The sequence below is a fragment of the Plasmodium brasilianum genome, chromosome 14 (assembly GCF_023973825.1).
Source record: "Plasmodium brasilianum strain Bolivian I chromosome 14, whole genome shotgun sequence".
In the NCBI taxonomy this organism is placed as follows: domain Eukaryota; phylum Apicomplexa; class Aconoidasida; order Haemosporida; family Plasmodiidae; genus Plasmodium; species Plasmodium brasilianum.
Window position 1 is genome coordinate 684558 of NC_090127.1, and position 23802 is coordinate 708359.

The 23802-nt window shown below is 28.1% G+C and overlaps 3 protein-coding genes across 3 annotated transcripts; all 3 read right to left on the reverse strand.

The window, feature by feature from the left end:
* Positions 1 to 629: 629 nt before the first annotated feature.
* Positions 630 to 7920, reverse strand: MKS88_005375 (Clu domain-containing protein; the record flags this gene model as incomplete). The annotated part of the gene is made up of 3 exons (XM_067218632.1): positions 630 to 651; positions 1195 to 1420; positions 1533 to 7920. The coding sequence occupies 3 exons, from the start codon at positions 7918 to 7920 to the stop codon at positions 630 to 632; spliced, it is 6636 nt and encodes a 2211-aa protein (XP_067070589.1).
* Positions 7921 to 9843: 1923 nt separating this feature from the next.
* Positions 9844 to 10746, reverse strand: MKS88_005376 (Maf-like protein; the record flags this gene model as incomplete). The annotated part of the gene is made up of 1 exon (XM_067218633.1): positions 9844 to 10746. One exon carries the CDS (start codon positions 10744 to 10746, stop codon positions 9844 to 9846), a length of 903 nt encoding a protein of 300 aa, XP_067070590.1.
* A 1464-nt stretch (positions 10747 to 12210) lies between these two features.
* Positions 12211 to 22999, reverse strand: MKS88_005377 (uncharacterized protein; the record flags this gene model as incomplete). The annotated part of the gene is made up of 2 exons (XM_067218635.1): positions 12211 to 22046; positions 22459 to 22999. 2 exons carry the CDS (start codon positions 22997 to 22999, stop codon positions 12211 to 12213), a joined length of 10377 nt encoding a protein of 3458 aa, XP_067070591.1.
* Between the last annotated feature and the right edge of the window lie 803 nt (positions 23000 to 23802).

Sequence of the window (23802 nt, forward strand, 5' to 3'; positions counted from 1 at the left end):
ACGTGCATATGCATAAGCATATGCGCACGTACATATATACACATCCACACATATACGCACATATGCACACACTAGTTGATCAATTAATATTCTCTGTTAACCCTCATGCAAATAACACTATTAATTCTTTCTTACCACAGAAAATTTTTTAGCATTTCGGCACGGTTCGTCCGTGTCTAGTACATTGGCATTTTGCCTTTCCCCTCAAATTGCGCATTACTGCTGTGCTACACATACGTAGATAGCCTGCGCAAATACATATACATATATAAGAAACACTTGTGTATTTTATTTTTTTTTTTTATTATAACTTGGTCATAATGATCAGAGGTGGCAATTAACACTCCTGCTTACCTGTGTTAACATGTTCTATTTTGAATACTCGTTTTACTTTACTCTTTTTAACTATTTTTAAAATAGTCCAGTATGTTCATGTATATTTTTGCCAATAAGAAAAATAACAGTGAATTTATGATTTTACTAATGTATGGTTATTTGTGCCTTTGGGCATTCGGAGATGCATTTAGTGTAAGTCCTTATAAATATGTATACATAATATATGCATATATATATGCATATATACATATATATAAATTCAAACATATATATATGGGCAAACATAGATAAGTTTAGCTCTTGCAATTTCTGCCCCTACAAAAAAACACGAAGGCATACTAGCATAAATTAAAATTAGCCAACACTAATTATATAATTAATTTTTAACAAAATAACAAATTATGTTTAAAAATCTGAAATTAAAAATATTCTGGGAGATTTAACCTAATTTTTTATTCTTTCATGTATGCACGTTTTTGCATAAAAACATGCCCACTTTTGAAGATACAAAAAAAAAAAAAAAAAAAAAAAAATTGGCAAATAATTCGCTTTATAACATATGCATTGTAATTTTAAAGAACATTTCATCTTGTATTATTTTCTTTTTATATAAACATGGTTCACCCTTCAAAATATATTTAAACTCATCACATGGTCTACTTCGCAATTTTTTCATTACAGGGGAAGTATAATTTGAACGAGGACGACAAAGTAAAAATAAACGAAAAAAAAAAAAAATAATACAAAACAAAACAACGAAGCAAAACAGAACAGAACAGAACAGAACAGAACTAAATAATAGATCAAAACTACTAGTACACTACAAATAACTTCAAAAATGTTTTAAAAAATACTAACCATTTAATTTTATTCGAATATTTATCATTATCATTTCCATTATTATTATTTTTATTATATTTTATTTTTGTTGGTTCTTTTAAAAAGTTTTCCTTTATTAATACATAACTTGTCCCTTCTTGCCTGTTCGAGGTCGCTTCGTGCCTTTCTTCATTCTGCTGTGTGCGATTTTGATCTTTATTTTTTAAGCCACGACTAGAATTTTTATTTTGCTTTGTTAAACGCACTGGGGAAAGACAAAATCGTAGGGTTATTCACAGCTATGTTTGACAAGAAGTCAATATTTTTTATTATATCCTTTCCATTGAATGTTGAAATTTCTGGGGGTAAATTATTACGCGCATATCCTGAATTCTTCTCTCTATTTACATTATTTACTAGATCAGTTATGTTCTTTTCCTCCTTATTTAGTAAATGTTGTACGTATTCTGAGTACTTCTCATAATCTCTAATATTGTTCAATGATTTTACACGAAACAAAACTAGCTGTTTTTGTAAAGGTGTCAAAAATAATTTAACCAAGTCGATTAATATAAGTAATTCCATGTGATTACAAGTACCTTTCATTACACTAAAAAAAAGTACATCAAACCATACAGTTGGATTTAATAAATAACTAGGCTTATTTTTCTTAATTTGCATATTTTGCTTATTTTGCTTATTTTGCTTATTTTGCTTATTTTGCATATTTTGCATATTTTGCATATTTTGCATATTTTGCATATTTTGCATATTTTGCATATTTTGCATATTTTGCTTTTTTTTTTTTTTTTCCTCTTTATTATTATAGCTTTCACACTTCAAATAGCAATATTTACATATATCTTCTATACTAAAATACGTATCATCAAATAATATTTTTTCTATGGATATATAATCGTACTCCTTTGTATAGCAGCTCCTATGAAAGAAATTCTTATGTTTGTTTAAATGAAAATCACTAATTTGAAAATTCAGTATCCCTCCTATATTCTTTTTATGATCATTCATGTAATTATCGTCAATTAATTCGTCTATATGCACACCATCGTTGTAGTAGTAGTTGTTGCTGTTGCTGTTGCTGTTGCTGCTACTACTGCTACTGTTGTAATTGGTTTTATTATTAGGTCCACATACCACTGCTTCTACACCTTTCCCTGTTCCCCCTCGACCCCCTTCTAACCGCGCACTTAACTGATCATCCATACGATACTGCATAGAGTTAAATAAAGAATTAGAATATTCCCCTCTTCCATTCCTCCTAAAAGTCAGTTGCTTAACAAAGGATGACGAGTTTTTTGACAAAACTACTGCAAGCAATTTTGAAGCTAACATAAACTGTTTGTTCATATTTAATGAAATAACTTTAATTTTCAGGATTTGTTGTATTACTGCAAAAATTCTTTCCGTATAATCCTGTATTGCATTCTTGCTACTGTCTTGTATATCGGACAAATCTTCTTTGCTATATAACTTCCCAAATATATCCTTTGCAAATACTACACTACAGTTCTTTTGTCCTTTTAATTTATAATATAATTTAATATATAAATCTATAGCTTCTTTTCTATATTTTTCGTTTTTTTCATTTAAATAGTACTGTTCAAATGTTACAAAATCAGGTAAAGAAATTTTCTTTTTTAAATGAACATTCGAAATATTGTCTAGCAGTATATTTGGACATATCAAATCTTTGCAACCAATATATTGTTTCATTTGAGCTAAACGATAAATTGTATATAATGTCAAATTATGTGATGACCAAGATGAACTACTTAACGTATTTAAACAATCCTCAGCTATTTCTATTGCCTTATCAAAATTTCCATTATTTTTCAAAGAATCAGCTAATAAACATTTATTTTGTAAAATAATAAATTCTGATATTTTACTTCTTTTACAATATTGTAAAGATAGAGTGTAATATTTTATTGCTCTATGATATTTATTTAAAGACATTAAAATATTACCAAGTAACAGTAAGGAAAAGATACATATATAATGAAAACACATATCATTTAAACCAGTATACAGCATGTGGTAACATTGTTCAGAATAATATTCTCCCTTTAGTAAATTTTTTTTTTTTTTCTCAAAAAAATAAACCGCATCTAACATTTCACCCCCTACTTTTCCTGTTCCCTTTCGCTCTTTATTAAAATCTTCATCATTCGATTCGTCACTCGATTTGGCATAAGTTTTCCTCTTAAGCTGCTGAGTCTTTTTATGAATCTGCAACTTCCCCCCATTCTTCTGTTTCGTAGACCCTTCTCTTGCTCCATCAGTCTCATACCATTTGGAAGCACTGCACGCTTTATCATAATAATAGTTAGCCAACAAAATATTGGACAACAAAGTGCTCAAGTTACATTCTCCATCGTAATATTTACTAAATATTAAGATCAATTTATAAATTATCAATGCGTCATCTATATTTTCTTCCTTAACCTTACACTGTAATATTAAAATCAATATATCCCTTGTAATAGTACCTATATGAGGAATGGCATTATAAATATAATAACATATTTTCAGGCATTTGTGCACATAACCATGTTCAAAATGTAAATATGCCAGATACAAAAATTTTTTAGCTATATCAAATATATTTTTATTAATACTCACATTTAATAATAAATAGATACTCTTCTTAGCTCTAATATAATTTATACATTTCATTTTTTCATTCAAAATACAATAAGGATGACAAGGAATATTATATTCATAAATAAAACTTTTTATTTGACTACAAGATCCAACATTACATATGTTATTTACATGTAAATAATCGCTCTGTTTTATACGAATTATTTCTATAATATTTTCTTTCAAAATATTCCTTATCTTAAACTTCTCTTGTATTATAATATTAGAAGATAACATCTCAATAATTTTATGATACCATGTTGTATATTTTGGATAGCATATTTTACTCTTAGGATAAAAAAAAACAAAATTTATTTTTTCGCAATGATAATAATTATACCTTGGCGTTTTTTTCTTTCTAATTTTATTATCATATACATTTTTATCCCAATTGTTCATATTAAAATTATTTATAGTCGGATCCTTTCCCCTAGTTCTACTACCATCTCTTGATTGAGAAGATAAATAGTTCTCTTCACCCATTCTTTTAAATATGGAATAAATGTTTTTAATGCCTCCCCTTTTCCTTTCGTAACTTGAGGAATCATGAGTTTTACCTAAACTGTTCAGGCTTTTCTCCGTCTTTTTTAAATCTCCATTTAGCCTATTATTATGCTTTTTTAATTCACTTAAAGTTTTGTACTTTTTCTTTGACTTATATTCCCTACTTAAACAATCACTATTCAGGGAGTATTTTTCTTTATTCTTACTTTTGATTGGTCTTTTTTTTAAATACCTTTTTCTGTTAGGAGCATCATGGTCATAATCTTCATCGCTGTTATCGTCATCGCTGTTATCGTCATCATTGTTATCATTATGGCCATCATCACAATCATCTTTTATTTTGCTCCTTTCATAAGCCCGTCCTTCCCGTATGCATAGATCCCCCCTTTTTCTAATACCCGCTTTAAAAATATTTTTCAAATGAGATACATTAGGAAATAGGACTTGCTCCTTTTTAGAATCAAAAATGGACATATCCTCCAAAGTTAGAGGCAGTTTAACACAGTAGTTCTGTTTACATTCCTCTTTAAAATAAACTCCAAAATGAAATTCTATACATAGAAGTAATCCATATATTTCCATATCTTTTATTTTTATATGATCATTTAAATTAACTTGAAATTTTTCCATGCACTGAGGTATTAGTATGTTATGCCAAAATTTTACTGAATCTACTGTATTAAAATTTAAGGTTAGATTTATCAGTCTAATTAGGATTTTATGTGGAGCTAATTCTGGAAAATAATTCCAACATGTATAACACTTGTTACATAAGCAAATAAAATTTTGACACTTATTTGTGTGATATTCGAGATGGTTATTCTTCCTGCAACTATCTGCAGTCGTGCTACACGCGCTGCACATGCTGCTACTGTCCCTACCATGATCATTGCTGTGATTACTGCTCAGAACATTTCCGCTAATATTGCCACTAACATTGCAGTGAGCTCTACCCCCGCGATAACTACCTCCAACTCTGTGCGGTTCCTTCTCTAAAATTTGTGTTATGAAAGCATGTACGTGTTCATAATATATACATTTTAACGTGCGGCAAATAATTTCCCTGCATAACACTTGTGTAAGGAATTCAGGTTTTTTATCACTATCTAAGAGATAGCCTAAGTTTCGCATATTTACCCCATGTGCGTGGTAAGACTCAGTTATATCATGACTATCACTAAAATTAGTTAAAATTTTTATAATTTTAGGAAGAAGGTAATTTTCAATATTATTAAGATTCTCTTTACTAGCATCCTTTAAAATATCTATATTGTTTTCGTGATTCTTCGTTTTATCATATCTTATATTAATAGCTGAAGTAGTATTATATAATGGACGATCCGAATAATAGTATTTTATAAACTCATATCTTATTCGGGTGATATAGTTTTCTTTACTAGAACTGAAAAGAAATGGAGGCAGTATTTCTTCTGTTCCTCTTATGATAAATAAATTGTCTATAACTGATCTATACATCTTAACATTATTTCTTTTTTTAAATATTCTACTCTCAAAATAATTAGATAACCCAAAAGGAAAAATGCAACAATTGTAATTTAAGTAATCACTCATTTGTTTTATCTGATCATAGATTATATGATCATAATTTTCTATTTCTAGCATTAGCCTTTCATAAAATAGCTTTTCCTTTCTTCTTTTAAAATATTCCTCTTTTTTTAAGCTTCTTATCTTTCTCCTCAAGAACTTCATTCTCCTTCCTTTTCTTCTACCATTTGATATGCCTTTTTTCTGGATGATATACTCACCCGTGGGTACGTTCTTTTCTGGGTAGTTATTACTACACTTCATATCGTTCATAGGGTGATAAAAATTCGCCCCCTTAGCAGATTTAGAAATAGATTTCCTATCTACCTCTGCTATATATTTCTGAGCTTCACCCGATTCATCCGATTCATTCGATTCATTCGATTCCTCTTCACCCTGCATTTCATTCCTTTCCTTCTCTTCCACCGCTTCCCTCACACAGTAATCACTAATTTCCACTTTGCTCAATAACTCCTTAACCACATCAACCGGAAGGTGCGCTTCATTTAGTGGCATGAGTGGCTCCGAAATTACCCGCATGCCCATAAAATCAATTTGGCTAGCTATAGGCAAGGAAAATTTGGAATCCCTTTTTAAATTAAATATACAATCACATAGAACTTTTTTCCCCTTAAGATCATTGCTATATATTTTTCTTGCTGTGTTAACATTAATATTTCTTTTTTTGCTTCCTAATATTACCGTAAATACAAGACTATCAAATAGAAAAACTAAATCATCTTCAAATTTTGGTTTATATATTTTATAAATGTGCGCATAATTTTCTTTAGATATATTAACAAAGCATTTTTTGAAATAGTTATAAGTATCATTATTTTCATTATTACTTAAAAATAAACAATATATTAATCCACATGCACCGATTTTACTAGACATGTGATATAATTCTAGTTCATTAAATAATTCCTTCTCGCGTTCCCCTTCCTTTTTTTCATCATAAATATAATCCTTTAATGCCCATATATTTCGAAAGGCATAATTTATTCTATCATGCCAATTAGAACTCAAATACGAACTTTCATCTTTGCACAGAAAGTTATATAAAGGGTGGATAGCATCGATGTTATGGCTTCTCGAAGGCTTAACATTATTCATAAAATGGTTAAAGATGTTAGTTTTACAGCTCAAGAAATTCGACGATATTGCGTCTTTAACTAACGGAGTACCACTTCTTCCGCTGCTTTTGTTACTATGCTGGCCACTACTGATATCTCTACTACTGTTAATACTACAACGCACAGAATCATCTTCAGACGAGTTGCTACTACCCCATTGTTTGAATTGCTTGCACTTGGTAGTACTCTGCTCCTTTTCGCTGATATCTCTTTTGTTGTATATTTTTCCAAACAATTCTTGCAAATAAGGAGCATTTATTTTATTTATTTTGACTTGGTATTCTTCTTCTGATGTATTTCTATCACTTAAAACATGTTTATCCTTTCCTACGTTATTAAGCAGCTCTACCTTTTCCGATACATGTTCTTCAATAGGAGGGGTATTATTATTTTTTAAAGTTTTATTAAAATCATTTATTTGTTTATCAATTTTAGGTTCCTTCTCTTTTACCTCTTCTATTGTATTTTCTTTTTCATCAGATTTTTTATTTATTACTTTAATAGGTATTTCCTTTTTATTGTCATTTTTATTTTCATTATTATTTCCTTTACTATTTTCTTTTTTATTTACGAATTTAACTTTAAATAATTCATTTTTATGTACTACTTTTTTTTTTTTTTTTTTAAATATTAACCCCCTTAACTTCTTAAGTTTGAATAAATATATTGTGTTATTTATTATCCTTTTTATATGTCCTTTCACATTTTGCACTTTTATACCCCCCTTCCTATTTTTCGAGCTTATTATTCCACTACTATTTTTATTTCCATTTCTTGGCTCCCCTTTTATATCACTTATTAAATAATTGTCTAAAGCAAGTATGTCACTATTATATGTAGAACCCTTCCCTTTGTTTCCTTTTAGACGTTTCTTTTTCTTTTTTAATGAGGTAAATGTGCTTTTCAGAATACTCATTGTTCTTTTTTACTTTTATTTTTACCTTGCATGTACATAATTTTTTATTTTGATTTTCTCCGCATATTTATTGTTCCTCAAATAATATATTTTTTTTTTTTTTTTTTTTTTTTACCAATATAGGATTATATCTATTTGTTCATTATTTTTCATTCCCCCGTCCCTTCAATTATTGAAACAAATTATTTGTGCTCCGTAATGTAGCAAGACGCTTCTTATTAAAAAAAAATATATTATTAATAATAATATTAATAATATTAATAATAGTAATGATAAAGGCGAAATTTTGATGTATCTACAGAATGTTTAAATATAAAGGTAGAAGTGAAAAAAAAAAAAATTAAACAAAATATATGACTAATAAATGATGGCTTACAACCAACAGCTGGTGCTACGTTTATCCGTTTTTTCTTTTATGTTTATTTTAATGTGGCTAACTTTTCTTCATTTTATTATTCTTTTTTATTTTGTTATATTTTTTATTCCATTATTCTTTTTTATTTTATTAAATTTTATATTTTATTAAATTTTATATTTTATTAAATTTTTTATTTTATCATATTTTTTATTCTATTATATATTTTATCAAATTTTATATTTTATTATTTTTTTATATTTTATTAATTTTTTATATTTTATTATTTTTTTATATTTTATTATTTTTTTATATTTTATTATTTTTTTTATTTTCTTATTTTTCTTATTTCCTTATTCTTTTTATTTTATTTTATTTTATTTTTTTTTTTTGATGTGTAAAATTAGACGAAAGTTACAAGCGTGATACAAGCCGATTTTATAAAATAAAAGAATAAAAGACAGAATTACACATAAATATATGCACATAACATGTATGTATTGCAACAGCAGGTGCTATTCCTCAGATTATTGTGTGCTAAGGTAGATACATACATAAAAGGAATATTTACAGCGTGTTTACTCTTACAAATTTCAGCTGCGCATATATATGCGGGCGTATTCGTAACGGATTCTTTTTATTTCAAAATGAGAGAATTAAATGCCTAACATTTCAGATATTTTCACGCTCCAAATAATAAGCACCTGGTATGTACATTAAAATGTCGTGAATGAGTTCCTTTTAGTAGATAAAACAAATTTATTCAGATAAGCAAAAAAAAAAAAAAAAAGAAAAAAAAAATATATAATTATATACATAAGCACATACATATGTATTATATACATGTACATATTAGCTCACTCGTCTCCACCTGTTTTTTTTTTCTTTTCTTTATGTTTATAAAAGAAAAATTAATAAATGAGAATTTTTTGTATTTTCTCGCATTTGTATTTTTCCCACCTTTCTGTTACTTCGTTTGGCTGCATTTTATTCTGCTTCAGTTATTTTTGGTATCTGCACAGTAGTGCATATAGTCTTTTACGCATAAAATTGTCTCTCCCTTTCGTAAATATATGTTAAAAAAAAATGTAGTTCGGGAGTATGTTCTCAATTAATGTATTTTCTTTCACTTCATAATTTTTGCAAATTTTTTTCTCACATATCAGGTGTTATATCGTTGTAAATTATATCGCATTTTAATATGCATTATGGCATGCTTTTTTAATTTTTTTTTTTTTTTTTATCTTTTTTTACTTTCCATCAATATTGCTTTATGTAGCTACAAATGTAGCACACTTTTTTCCTGGAATGTCTACATTAATAGTACAATCTCATTCCGACTCAGGATTAAAAAAAAAAAAAAAAGAAAAAAAAATTTTTTTTTTCATGAACAATTCTGTAACAGAAAAATTGTAATAACATTTGTGCAATAATGAAATATATATGTTTATTTATGCATATATATACAAATATACCCCCACATACGCATATGTTGACATATGTTCAAATGTATTATGCTTAGGTTTACTTCCCCCGTACCTATTTTCTACCCCTTCTCAAGGGGCGTATCAAAATGAAAATTTCTTTTCCATGTATAACTTAGTCAATATTTTGGAGAGCTTATTTATGGGCAGCCCCATAACATTGTAATAGCATCCATCTATTTTTTTTATAAATTGACAGCCTACTCCTTGAATGGAATAAGCACCAGCTTTATCATATGGTTCCTTCAAATTTAAATATTCTTCAATATCTTGTTCCTTTAGATTATCAAAATGTACTATAGTTCTTTCAACAAATGTAACAGGGATTTTTGTTCTATATAAAAATATACATACAGCAGTATAAACACTATGGGTATTTGAGGATAATTTTTTCAATATTTCCTTCGCATGATTTTTATTTGAAGGTTTTTCTATTATTTCTTCATTCAGTGTAACAATAGTATCACAAGAGATTATTATATTTGGTATAGGGTCGTAAGTACTTTGCAATGTTTTCATTTGACTTATATTCGTTACACGTTCACCCAAATCATTCATCTGATTTGACCCACTTGGCCCATTTGGCTCATTCGGCTTATTCGTCTCATTTATTTCACTTCCTTCATTTCTGTCCGTATGAATGTTTCTACCCTTTTCCATTTCTACCACCTTTGACTTATTATTATCATTCATATTACTACTGCAATGATTGTTACTGATCTTATCGTTCGCTTTGCTAAACCATACGTGCTCCGCTACGTTTAATCCTTTATTTAAAGCATTTTCTTTAACATAATCTTCAGCACATGCAAATTTCTTTTTATCTAAATTCTCTTCAAATCCGGACTCACAAATGTATAAATTTTTTATACCCATTAACTTCATTAGTTCTATTCTTCTTGGGGATTTACTTGCCAACAAAATCCAACATTTCCTTTTATCTTCAAATATATTACCTAAACCGATCACATGAGAACATTCTTTCATTTCTACTTTAGGTATAGAGGTAAATAAGGATATGAAAAAATAGCCGTGGAAACACTTCCAATTTGTAAAAAAGTGTATGATATGAGAATACGTTGACCCGTTTTTTTTTTTTTTTTATTCTTCAAAATAATCCAAAAATGAAATCAATTTTTTACATGTATAGGCTTTAAAAAAAGGGGGGGAAAAAATAATAATATTAACAAATTAGTGAGCAGCTAAGTGCGCCTTTATATTTATAGTAGTAATGCTCCTTTATTTGGCAAGTATTTAGAGTTCACGCGAATGTATACCTATCTGTTATGTATATACGTATGTATTTAGTATATATGCACACCTTACAATTCAAAGTTGCAACAAATGTTATTCTTGTGTTCATTTGCTTATCGAATGGACCATTAAAAGTTACGTAAATATTTGAAAATTTTGATTTCGATAGTTCATCAAATGAAAAAACTGCTTAAACCAAATGACAAAAACGTTTTTACACACAACTGATGAAGTGGTTTGGAATATGTATACACATATTCTTATATGCATATGATATGTATGTATATGTATATGGGCATTTGCCTCTGCCCCTTCACATGTATTACAAACGCATATAGCTAAAAATATGAAGCAACTTTTAACTATTTACTAACTCCATTTCTATAAAATAAAATTTTCCAAAAAATAGCTAAATCTGATAATTTTTCAATACTCTACTTCCTTCAATTACAAAGAGTGTTTTTATTTAGTCCCTCGTTCCTTTTGAAAGGTAGAGCAACGTTTCTTAAGTATAAAAAAGAACATTACATGTAAATATACAGCTTACTTCATAAATACACTACTCATAAAGTAAAAGTGAGGCACTAATTTCTCGGATAAAATATACCCAGTAGTTATCGCACTTTGTGCATTATTCGTAACGTACATATATGTATAATTATTTAAGGTCATCTATGTACGTATGTATGTATACATATATATATGCGCATATGCATATATATCCATGCGTTTGACCTACACTGCAACGGAGGCGATATGGCCGAATGATTAATAGTTTTAAAATTTAGGATAAGTGGAAGAAACGCAAAAGATTTAAAAATATTACGAAGAAACGAAAAAAAAAAAAAAAAAAAAAAAAAATATATGTGCATATACGTATATACATACATATATATGTGTATGTATATATATATATACACGTATGTGTGCTATAAAACTACAGCATGGCAAAACAACAAAAAACAAAATGTAGTAAAAAAAAAAAAAATAATTCTCTATAATGAAAATATCACATAGAGTAAACTTACTCGACTAATGAACCACATCGCAATTACTTGTTCAAAACAGAGTAACTGCAAAATTGTTTCATGTATACAATTCTATACAATGGTAGTCGTAGAATAAAGCTACAAATTAACATCCCACAAAAAATTGTTCCAAATAATACAAATTGGTAGGAACGCTACTCTTTTTATACTAATTCAAAAAACTGAAATCTAGCTTTTCACTATTCTGTTTATTTTTTAATTCCGTCTTTTTCTCTGTATCAATTGATTCTTTCATTAAATTATATATTAACAACTTTTCATCCGAATTTATATCGGTAAGAATTTGTTTGAAAAATGATGAGTTTTTAAAGGCAATATTTCTGAATATGTTAATGACCTCTTTAAAATAAATAGTCATGTGATTATTATCCGAAGGAATAAAATTAGACTTGATCAGATTATTATGCAAATACATACTTTCACTGTGACTTTTTAACATACTTGTTATTTTTTCTTCGTCTAATTGATATATTAAAAATCCTTTTGTAATTAATATATAGTCTTGTTTACATATATGTATAATGTTGTATATAAAACTGATGAAAGGAATTAATATTATCCTCATTATCACTTCATTGTTTATAAATACGTCAAAAAGGGTATTTAAAATTTTTATAGAATGACACACTATTTCTTCTATACATGAATTACATGGAAATAACTCATCATATTTAATATTGTCTATTAACCCCTTGCTTATTATTACGGGTAGAATATTATTCTTAGTTAGGTTATAAATAAAGTAAAAAACAAGTGAGTCTTCTTTATCCTTAATTTGGATTATGATGTTCTGAATAATATTTAACGCTGAAAGGATTATTTGCTTTTTTCCGTTCCTCTCCTCATTTGCACACTCATCAGTTGCATACTTGTGGCTATGATTAAATCTGTTAGTTCTGCAGCTGTGGTTAGTTCTACCTCTGCTGTTAGTTCTACCTCTGCTGTTAGTTTTACCGCTGCTAATGCTAACTTCACCATAGAGATACAACATTTTCATGGTATTCGAGAAATGTATAAACAGCTGCAAAATCTGCTGCGTGTAATATAGCTTGCTTTTCCTACTTAACATATCAGTTGTAGAAACAAAATGAATGTACACAATTATTTTAATGTAAAATATTTTTAGTCTCTGTAAATCTCTTTCATTTATAATAGTAATAGTCTCTTCTTCATACTTTTTCATTTGTTCTAAATAGCTATTTAAATCATTTATAGAAGAATTCTCAAAAAAATGTCTTAGCAATCTGCTGGACAATTTCTCCTCCACCAACAAATTCATTTTTTTTAAGAACATTTTTTTTTGTAATAACTTAATGTTCTTTTTTAATTTTAAATCTTTTACTTTTTCTATTATGATGAAACAGTTTAATAGAGTATGCCAGAGCAAAATGGATATTTTTTTTCCCCTATCTGTAGTAGTATTTTTTTTAGTTAAAAATTTGTTCACTAGAAAGATACTTAAAGTGAATATTTTGCTTACAGTCAGATCATGTGCTTCTTTAACTTTCTCATTAATTATTAGTTCATTATTAACGACTGATAAAAATTCTAAAACGCGTACTACATTATTTTCACTTATACATTTCATCAAATGTTTTAATATATAATCTAAAATTAATCTAAAAAAAAAGAGGGAATCTCCTTTCATTTTATGAGCATAATTACTACCAGGGGCGTATTCAGATTGGCGAGTTTTATTACCTGGTACAATTTTCTTGTCAATGTAATTGTTACTACCCCCCTGGGAGGGTTTTACTCCAATCTTGCGTTCTATCGTTTTATTCATATTTTCATTCTCATTGTTTTCATCCTTTTTTGGTATTTCTCCGGGATCAGCGGTATATTCCGTTGTATTATACGATAACCCTTCGGCAAATACAAGCAAACATAGGTAATTCAAAATGAAGGTTAGGTAAACCTCTTTGGTGTCCTCCTTTAACGACTTGTTATATTCTTTCAAATGATAACAAATGAAGAAAATTAATATTTTAAAAATATGGTAATTCTTTTTATTCAATATAACATATTCTCTTACAACGTTCAAGAATTTTACAAATATAGGGAAGGATGTAAAATAAAAAATGGATAGACTTCGGGCCTTTTCATTTATACAGGTAAAAAATTTATGTACATTATTATTCAAAAAATCATCCTCTTCATTACAATCAATGAATGACCACATATATAAAATAACACTGTCATATAAAATATAATTAACTATTTTTACGACTGATTTTATATTAAATATGGACAATTTATTTTGAGCTTTCTCGTTATTTATTATGTAGTGGCAAAAAGATTTGTACGAAATGAGATAATAAACACAAGAATCGAACTCTGAAAAAAATAAAGAAGAATACAGGGGAGTCCTTCTTTCCTTCAATATCGTAGTAGTACTACTACTGCTACTACTACAACAGCTAAAATTATCAACGCTCTCTTTAACAGAATTGTCTATCTCATTAGTAATTAAATGCTTTTTTGTGTAACTACTATGTTCATACACCTGCCTCTTCACATCAATGCATTCTTTTTTCATTGCAAAATAGAAAAAGTCTTCTTCAAATTTTACATTAGAATTATACAGCTTAATATCGTTAAGTAATAGAAACAAATTGTATATATCCATTAGGGGGTACAAAAAAAAATGTGAGAGCTGAAAATATTCCGAGCCTTTATTACTCGTGCCATTTGAATTATACCTACCAAGACTATATTTCTGATCCTTAAAATTTATACACATAAAATTAAAAGATTCATAATACATTTTCAGAGAAGTGAATATATTGATTTCATAATTCGTGAGTAACCTGATTTCACTGCTTTTACAAAAATCATCAATAAGTATTTTTGAAGACTTAAAAATATTCAAATATACACTTAATACTTTTATAGCATACCTTGACAATTTATAGAATTTTATTCCATTATTTACATTCTGTAAAATAACATTTAACAATGATTCAAAATTATGATATAAAGAAAAATTTTCAATGATGCTTTCTTTCTCTAAGTCTTTCAGCTGCTTTTCCTTCATTCTAGTACCATTATTTGTATCTCTTTTGCATATTAATATTTGTTCAATGTAATTAATTTTGCTGAATATATCGTCATTATCTTCTTTGGGTTTATTCTTCCCTTTACAACATCCACGGTAATCGCTGTCGCTCTGCACATGTACGTGTTTACTATCTCTGCCAAGGGCTGTACCGTGGACTTTGCCTTGAATATGATCTTGAACTTTGCCCCTAACTTTGCCCCTAACTTTGCCCCTAACTTTACCACTTACTTTACCGCAGACATTTGCACGTTCGTTCTCCCCTGCAAGTGATGCATAACCTACGTCTACAGTACTGCAGTGGTAGCTACTACTGCGCCTACTTCTGCAACTTCGACTACTACTAGTACTACTTCTACTACTGCTGCTACCACGATGATACCTTCTCTTGTCGGAGCTTTTTCCGCTTTCTAAAATAAGCTCCTTCAAACGCCTTTTCATGTAATTTCCGTAATATGCATCATTGTGGATGTAAATATAAGGTGAGGTACTTAACTTCCTCAAAAAGAATAACAGTAATTTCATCACTAGTAGTTTTGTGTCGTAGGAAAAAGTAAAATCATTTTTTCCTGTTTTAAAAACATTGAAAAAGTATTTTGCTTTCTTATTTTTTATACAACTACTTTTTATAATATTTTTTTCTTCATTCAAATTTATATGAGTAGAAAAATTCAAATTTTCATTGAATAAAGAGGTATAAAAATGGAAGTAACTACTATAACTATTATTTTTATTGTTCTCGTTTAATGGTCCTTCATTTGATAACAAGTTATTTTCTTGCCTATTCATATGTTCATACGAATGTTTACCCTCCTTTTTATCTGCTCTGTTTTCCTCGTTACAACTTGCAGCATTCCCCCCATAGTTACTTCCATCATTGCTTCCACCACTGTTTCCATCAATGCGTCCATCATTGTTCCCATTATTGTTCCCATCTTTGTAGTCATATTTGGAGAAGGTATCCTTAGATTTACATTTTATAATATCATAAAGGAAAATATTTCTAATATTTAAAATACTTACAAACAGTTTAATCCACTGATTAACATTAAAAAAAGCATATTTCAAAATTCTTAATTTTAAAATGTTCAGAAAATATCTGTCTAACTTCTTAGTATTATGCATATTATATATTACCAAAAAATAATAATCAAAATTTTCATGTAACGGTATTATAATATTCTTTTTCAATAGCTTTCCCAAGCAACGTATAGAACATTTCATAACTCTTTCACTATTTGAAAAAAAAATATTTTTCTGCATAATTACAGATATTTTATAAATAAACTTTTTCAACTTGCTCATTTTGAATAAACCAAATATATGGTTAATAGTACAAAATAAGGACATGTTTATTTTCTTTTCATACGAATTTATCAATATTTCAAAAATAAAAAGTATTTTACCTTCAATCCGTCTGAATACTTTTCCACGTTTTTTCTCATTTCTTTTCGCAGTTGCCATCTTTGTCATCTGTGTAAACTTTTTCGCATTCCTCCTCTTTCTATTCCTCCCCTTTCTATTCCTCTTCATTCTATTCCCCTTCATTCCATTCCTACTTCTGTTCCTTTTCTTTTTCCGTATTAGGACACTCAACAAACTGTTGAACAACCTTATAACGTTTGTTCCCCTCTTAATTTTAAAGGTATACGCATCAACATTGTCGTTCTTTAATATATATGCTAGCACGACTTCTAAACAACTTTTTACTCTGCAAAAATTAATGCAATGATGTAATTTCTTTACAACCGTACTAAAGTTCCTTAACACAGTTGTAAATACATTTTTCCTGTTCGGTATTATCCTTAACATGTTCAGAAGGATGTCAAAATATTCAAACATTTTTGTTTTTTTATCATTAAAATGTTTACCATTTACTACTTCAAGCATATCTGATTTGTCATTTTGTTTCTTATCTCCACTTACAGCTGATTCATAATCCTTGTCATCTTCTACATCGTTATTATTCTTATCACCATAAGGATGTTTCTTTCTTCTTTTGTTTTTATGCCAACTCATTATTTCTAAACTATTAATAACATGACCTAAATCTAAAATTCTAAAATTTCCTAGAGAATGTGATTTCATCATAGAATGTAATAATCTGGGTTTTTTATTTTTATTTAAAAAAGGATCATATTTACTCTTATTATGTAAGTAACCGCCATGGGTACTTCCATAAGTATCGCCATGGATATTGCCATATATCAAATTTGTTTTTCTATTGTTCCGAGATGAAATGCTTCTAATTACTTCTAAATACTTATATTTAATTACTCCATCTATGGAAATTCCATCTTTTATTTTATTATAAGACAAGATAACATTTTTTAATATAATGGAAATAACAACACATATGTTATGACCCTCCTCACACATTTGATTTGAATACTTTTGATATAACTTCATAATATACATGAAAATAAAAGAATCAATATTATGGTCATTACATATGAAGTGTGCCATATTTTTTACCGTCAGAACGATGAGAAGATTATAACTATTGCTATTATTGCTATTATTATTACCAATATTATTGCCTCTATTATTTCCAATATTATTCCCTCTATTATTTCCAATATTATTACTATGATTATTAAAATGATTGTTTATAGCATTAAATACTGGTAGCATACTTTTAAATAACTTCACTTTTTTATTATTATAAAATTTCGTTTTTAAAAGTTCATCAAATATGAGCAAGTACATGATCAACTCGTTTTCGTTTAAATCTATGTTTAAAATGCACCTGTATACATTTTTAATTATTCTACAATAATATTTTTTCTTTTCTAAATATACCTTAAACAACCTTATAAAATTTAGCAAAGTGAGTTCATAATATGTATCATAATTGTTGGTTAAAATGTTTAATATGTCTAGTTCATTTATATGTTCAAGCAGACATTTCTTTCTTTTACAGCTACTCGTAGTTATACGTATATTCGACTTGGAATTCATTTCACGTCTTTCTAAGATGTTAACTACAAAATTATTGAATGCTTCCTTATCTTTATTCTTTACAAAATTAATTAAATGATTCAAGAAAAACTTAAAATACGTTTCTTCATTTGCTTTAGCTTCTATCAACGCTTCATATATTGAAAGCAGCCGCTTGTCATTTTGAATTACATATTTGGAATTACTACTGTTATAATATTTGCAAGAAAGGGGATCATTGGTAGAATCCATCTTTCTATTGATTCCCATTTTGTTATCGGAGACTATCTTACTACTGGAGCCCATCTCACTATTGGAACCCATCTCGCTATTTGAATCCATCTCAATAATAGAACCTATCTCCATATTATTATACATCTCCATATTATTATACATCTCCATATTATTATACATCTCCTTGTTATTACACATCTCCCTGTTATTACACATCTCCTTGTTATTATAAATCTCCCTGTTATTACACATCTCCTTGTTATTATAAATCTCCCTGTTATTACACATCTCCTTGTTATTATAAATCTCCCTGTTATTACACATCTCCTTGTCATTATAAATCTCCTTATTTGAACCTATCTGCTTCTTAACATGACGAGTTGGTTTACTTTTTTCTACGTTTCCGTTTATCCCCAGCTCGTCTACATTTCTTTGCCCCACTTTTTCTGCACTGTTCAGGGAGGTTCCCAAAATTACCCTCAAAAAAATAGTAATTTTGTACAAAATTGCAAGCATATATATAAAAAAAATAAGGAGTATATTTTCGATGTTTATTAACCTACATATTTGAGTAAAACCATATTCAAAGAAATAAAATATATTACTTTCTCTTTTAAAATAATTACAAGTCGAATTACCTCTGTCCCTTTTTATTTTTTTTTTTATATCTATGTCGTTAATGTTATTGATTTGTTCTTCATAAGATTCGCTATTATAATATTCATAGTTCACTTGATATATTTTACGTAAAAAGTGGAACAACTTGTTTACAATTTTGTAAATATAATCAAAATAGAGATATGTCAACATGTCTGATGAAAGAATTATATGTATACATTTCAAAATGTATACTAAAATGAAAAGATTATCTACTATAAAAAAATTATAAGAGTTCATTTTCTTTTTTTTAATTTGTTCTTCATAGCTGTTAATAAAACATTCAAGTTTTTCCTCATCCATTTCACTTAGTATTTCATTCAGAACATCAGTTAGTAGTTTAAAAATAACATTATCATATAAAACTTTTTGTTTATTAAAATAGTTCATCATATTGCTTATTAAGGATGTGCTACTCGAATGGATATTCCTCTTATTTGCACTTACTAACATGTACTCATCATCATTTAATTTGTAACAGTCATTACTTATTACTTCATAAATAATTATGGAAAGAATTGAATGAATTAATGTAAACGATATTATTCTTCTCAACTCGTTAATTGTTTTAAGTGGATGCGTTTGAACTTTTGATAGAAACAGTTTGCATATATCAAATATACAAAATATTAAATTATTTAAATGATATATTTTATAAAAGCTTGAAGAGTGATATAAGATTTGTTTTAACGACACAGAACTAATTATCAATATACTTACTTGTTTTTCTATATCATCAAATGTATTTAATGTTAAAGAAGTCATAAAATTTGCGTTAACTATTGTTATGTAATTTACTAATAAGGTTATTAAACTGTATATATAATATGGAAATTTTAGAAAAACGCTCAAAAATGTATGTATGATATGTCTTACCAAATCTATATCGATGTGAATGCCATTCACATTATTTATTATCGTTTTTAAAAAGTTTTCATACTTTTCATATTTATCTTTTTTTATATTATTATTATTTATTATTATCTTATTGTATAAAAGGATTAACGCTTTTAAAATAACATCATTCTTTTTCTTTTCATTCACATCCAAATTCATATCATTGTTTAGGATTAGAAAGCGCCTCACCTGTTTTTCTATGAATATTCTTATGCTGGAATCTCTGGGAGGGTTTTCACCATTCTGGTCTCTGCTTGCATGTTTGCTTCCGCTTCTACCTCCGCTTACGATTCCACCTTTGTTCATATTTTTATTTTTTTTTACCGTTTTTGCTTCCTCCTTGTGGTCATTGAGGTTTGAGAGGGTTATCCCTTTTTCAGCATGATGGTCTTCATTGGTACCACTGTTTCCTTGGCACTGATAATTGCAATGTTGAGCAGCAGAAGAGTTATCACCTGCATTTCGTGAAGTACTCTTTGTTAACTGATCATCCATAGAGAATCCACTGTAACCCCTCGTCTGTTTATTTAACGCTTCTTTTTTCTGCATATCATATTTTAGCTCCTTTTCGTCGTCTTCCATATGGTTCTTCCCTTTTTCTAAAGAGTAATTCTGCGCAGTGCATTTATCATCAACCTGATTAACTTTGGTAAATATATTTTCATTCTGCTCATCTGCTACAGTCTGTTCATCCTCTAGATTTAACTTGTCTTCCCCATCATCATACGCATCAGTGTTCTTCGAACTGTCGGCGTAATGTATCACATCCCCTGTGTACTGCTCATTTAGTTCTGACTTATTTTCCTTCTCCTTAACTATCGTGTACATGTCCTTCTTTCTATGAACAATCAGGTGACTAATAGTTGTAGTAAAGTAATATATCAAATGCTTTATTTCAAGACTATTTGATATATTATTTGTGTATAAAGGCATTTTTGCATCTTTCCTTTTAGCACAATTTGCACTCACAATATCTAGAGTACTTAAAAAAAAATTTATAATTTTTATAATACTTTTTGCAGTAAATTTTTTAGAAAAAAACAATAAATTTTTAAATGATTCTAAAAAAATACACCTTAATAATGTATTTCGAATTAACATATTATATGATTTAAGAAAACGTTTTTGCTCTGCAGATAGGTTTGACTCATCATCATAATTGGCTTCTTCTTTTTCTATCATTAACTTGTGATCCTTCTCTAAGAGAAAGTTAATAAGCACCTCCTTATCTGTAGTGTCTACTGCACTTCCTATTTTTGTTATACTTTTCCGCCTTCTCATAAAATTATAATTTTTAGAACGTTTTATATATGAATCTTCGTTAGGTGATACTTTCCCAAAATAATTGTATTTTTCTAATTTTTTCCAAAAATGCATTCTTCTCAATACTGAGTAGTCATGATGTGTATCTGTGAATATATTTAAAAGTATCTTCTTAAAATATACTAGAAATGATGGAAAATTATAAACGTACAAATAATTTTTTTTTTTTCTAACTATTTTTTTATTAAAATCGTTATTATTCATAAATAAAAACCCTTCGATAGTGTCTGCTTTAATATAATTCTCCTCCTCCTTTTCGTCTATTTTTATTTTATTAATTTTTGAAACTATTTCATCTGTTGCAATTTTTAAAAAGTCCGAAAAAAAATAATTTTTTTTGTTCTCATCATCTTCTTTTTTCTCATACTTGTAATTCTTATCATTGTAATTATTATTTTCACTTAAAGGTCCTTGTTTATTATTGTCACAAGTACTTTTTTTTTTTTTTTTTTGTACATTAGATGATGATAACGAATCATCTAAATTTTCGCCTTCATTTTTTTTAACCAAAATATAGTCGCTATTTTTTCTGTATTTCACATTAGCACAATTACAAAATAGTACGCTAAACAGCTTGACAATATATTTAATATTCAAAATACTCAATTTGCTATTTAGACATATGCTGTCTATAACATAATTTATAAAATATTCATATTCTATAATGGAATATTCAGGATGGGCTATAAACAAATTTGTAAGGCATTTAATTGCACTATATATTATTATGTCTTTCTTTTCATTAAATTCTTTTTTCACTAGCTTGTAAATCTTTTCACATTCTATTGAATTTGTTGCTGAACTTTTTATTAACTCATTAATATATCGGTAGTAAAAATATCTCAGTTGGGTATCTTCTGATTTTCTTATTTTTCCTAACAATAAAAATAAAGGGGAAAAAAAAAAAAAAATTAGATAAAAATGAAGAAAATTAAGAGGATGAATCCGCCCACGTAGTTGTGGAGAGTTTGCATAGGACAAGTAAAACTTATACGTGCACAGTACATATATATATGTATTTATGTATATGCACATATACAGGCGTGTGTATAAGCCCCAGACGAACGTGTGGTACGTCTATACACCCGCACATTCACACATGTATAGGAGAGAAATGGTAAAAAGACAAAAAAAGGAATACATTATCGCAAATATTAGAAGTTCTGAGGATATACAGGATGAACTATTCACTACAACCAAAAAGGAAATATGCATGTGCTAACACATAAATATATTCACGTACGTGTACACTCACGTATGTATTCGCGCACACATGTATATATTGACTTATGTATCCATGCACGTCTGCATTACTCGAATAGTCAACCAGAGTAACCACGTGGGGTATCACTTTTGAATGCACTTGAGCCAGAATTAAGGAGAGTAGGAGAATAGCATTTTTGAGCAAATTTTCATGCACAGCTTTTACTTCACTGGGAAAGTTTGCAAAATTTTTATTTAACGTTACTTCGAATATATTATTATAATGTTCATTAATACTATAGTTTGCATATGTACAAAGTTTTACATAAAACGTTGATAATAATTTTAAAATAAAATTGTAATTATTCTTTTTTAATATTAATAGTAATTTGCCATCTATGTTCTCAAATGTATTTACCACATGCTGTATATTCACTTTATCTATTACATCATTTAAAATTAAAACATTCTTAATTATTCTAAAGTGGGCAATATTATTACTTACGTTTATGTTTGCTATCTGTTCATACTCCTTTGTCATTAAGTTATAATTCTTCTCAAGGCTGTCAAAGTTTTTAGTTTCCCTGTTATTATGCTCTATGGGGGAACTAAAACTAGTTCTCATTTTCTCTTTATAAAATAATACAAACAAACTGAAGCAAAAATTAGGATATCTGAATATGATAAAAAAATAAAAAGAAATAAATAAAAAGAAACGACATTAAAGCAATTTAGCACTAGCGTATAGTAGTAATGTATGAATAGCATAACAATAGTGTTATTCAGAATTCTAATCTGAATAAACGAACAGTAATACTTCCCAACATGATGTTTTTTTTTTTTTTTTTTTTTGTTACATTACATAATTAAAATAGTTATAGCATATGGTACATATGAAATACTTACCACATAACTCTTCAGCAAATATGTGCAAAATGGTAATATACATAAATACGGATGTATGTGTATGCTTACGTATATGTATGTACGTATGAGTATATGTACGTACGTATGAGTATATGTACGTACGTATGAGTATATGTATGTACGTATTAGTATATGTATATATATATATATATATATGGGAGCATGTATGCCCTCTCAATGCGTATATGTGACAAAGGGCAAAATGGTACGTTCGTAGTGTAATAGTAGGTGTACCACGTAAAAAAAAAAATGGGTAAGGAGATATAAATAAATATCTACCCATACGCAAACATATATATATAGGTAAGGGCTTACATGTACACGCCAAATAATTCCAAAGAATTTTCGGTAAATACACATAAGTCGTTTATCCCATTTTTCTAAAAATCGTAGTAGATCCTCTGCGTTGCTGCATCAATTTAATATAAACACAAGGAAAGATATTTATTAACACAATTCATTTAAAAAAAAAAAAAAAGAAGGTAAACATTATAACGGATA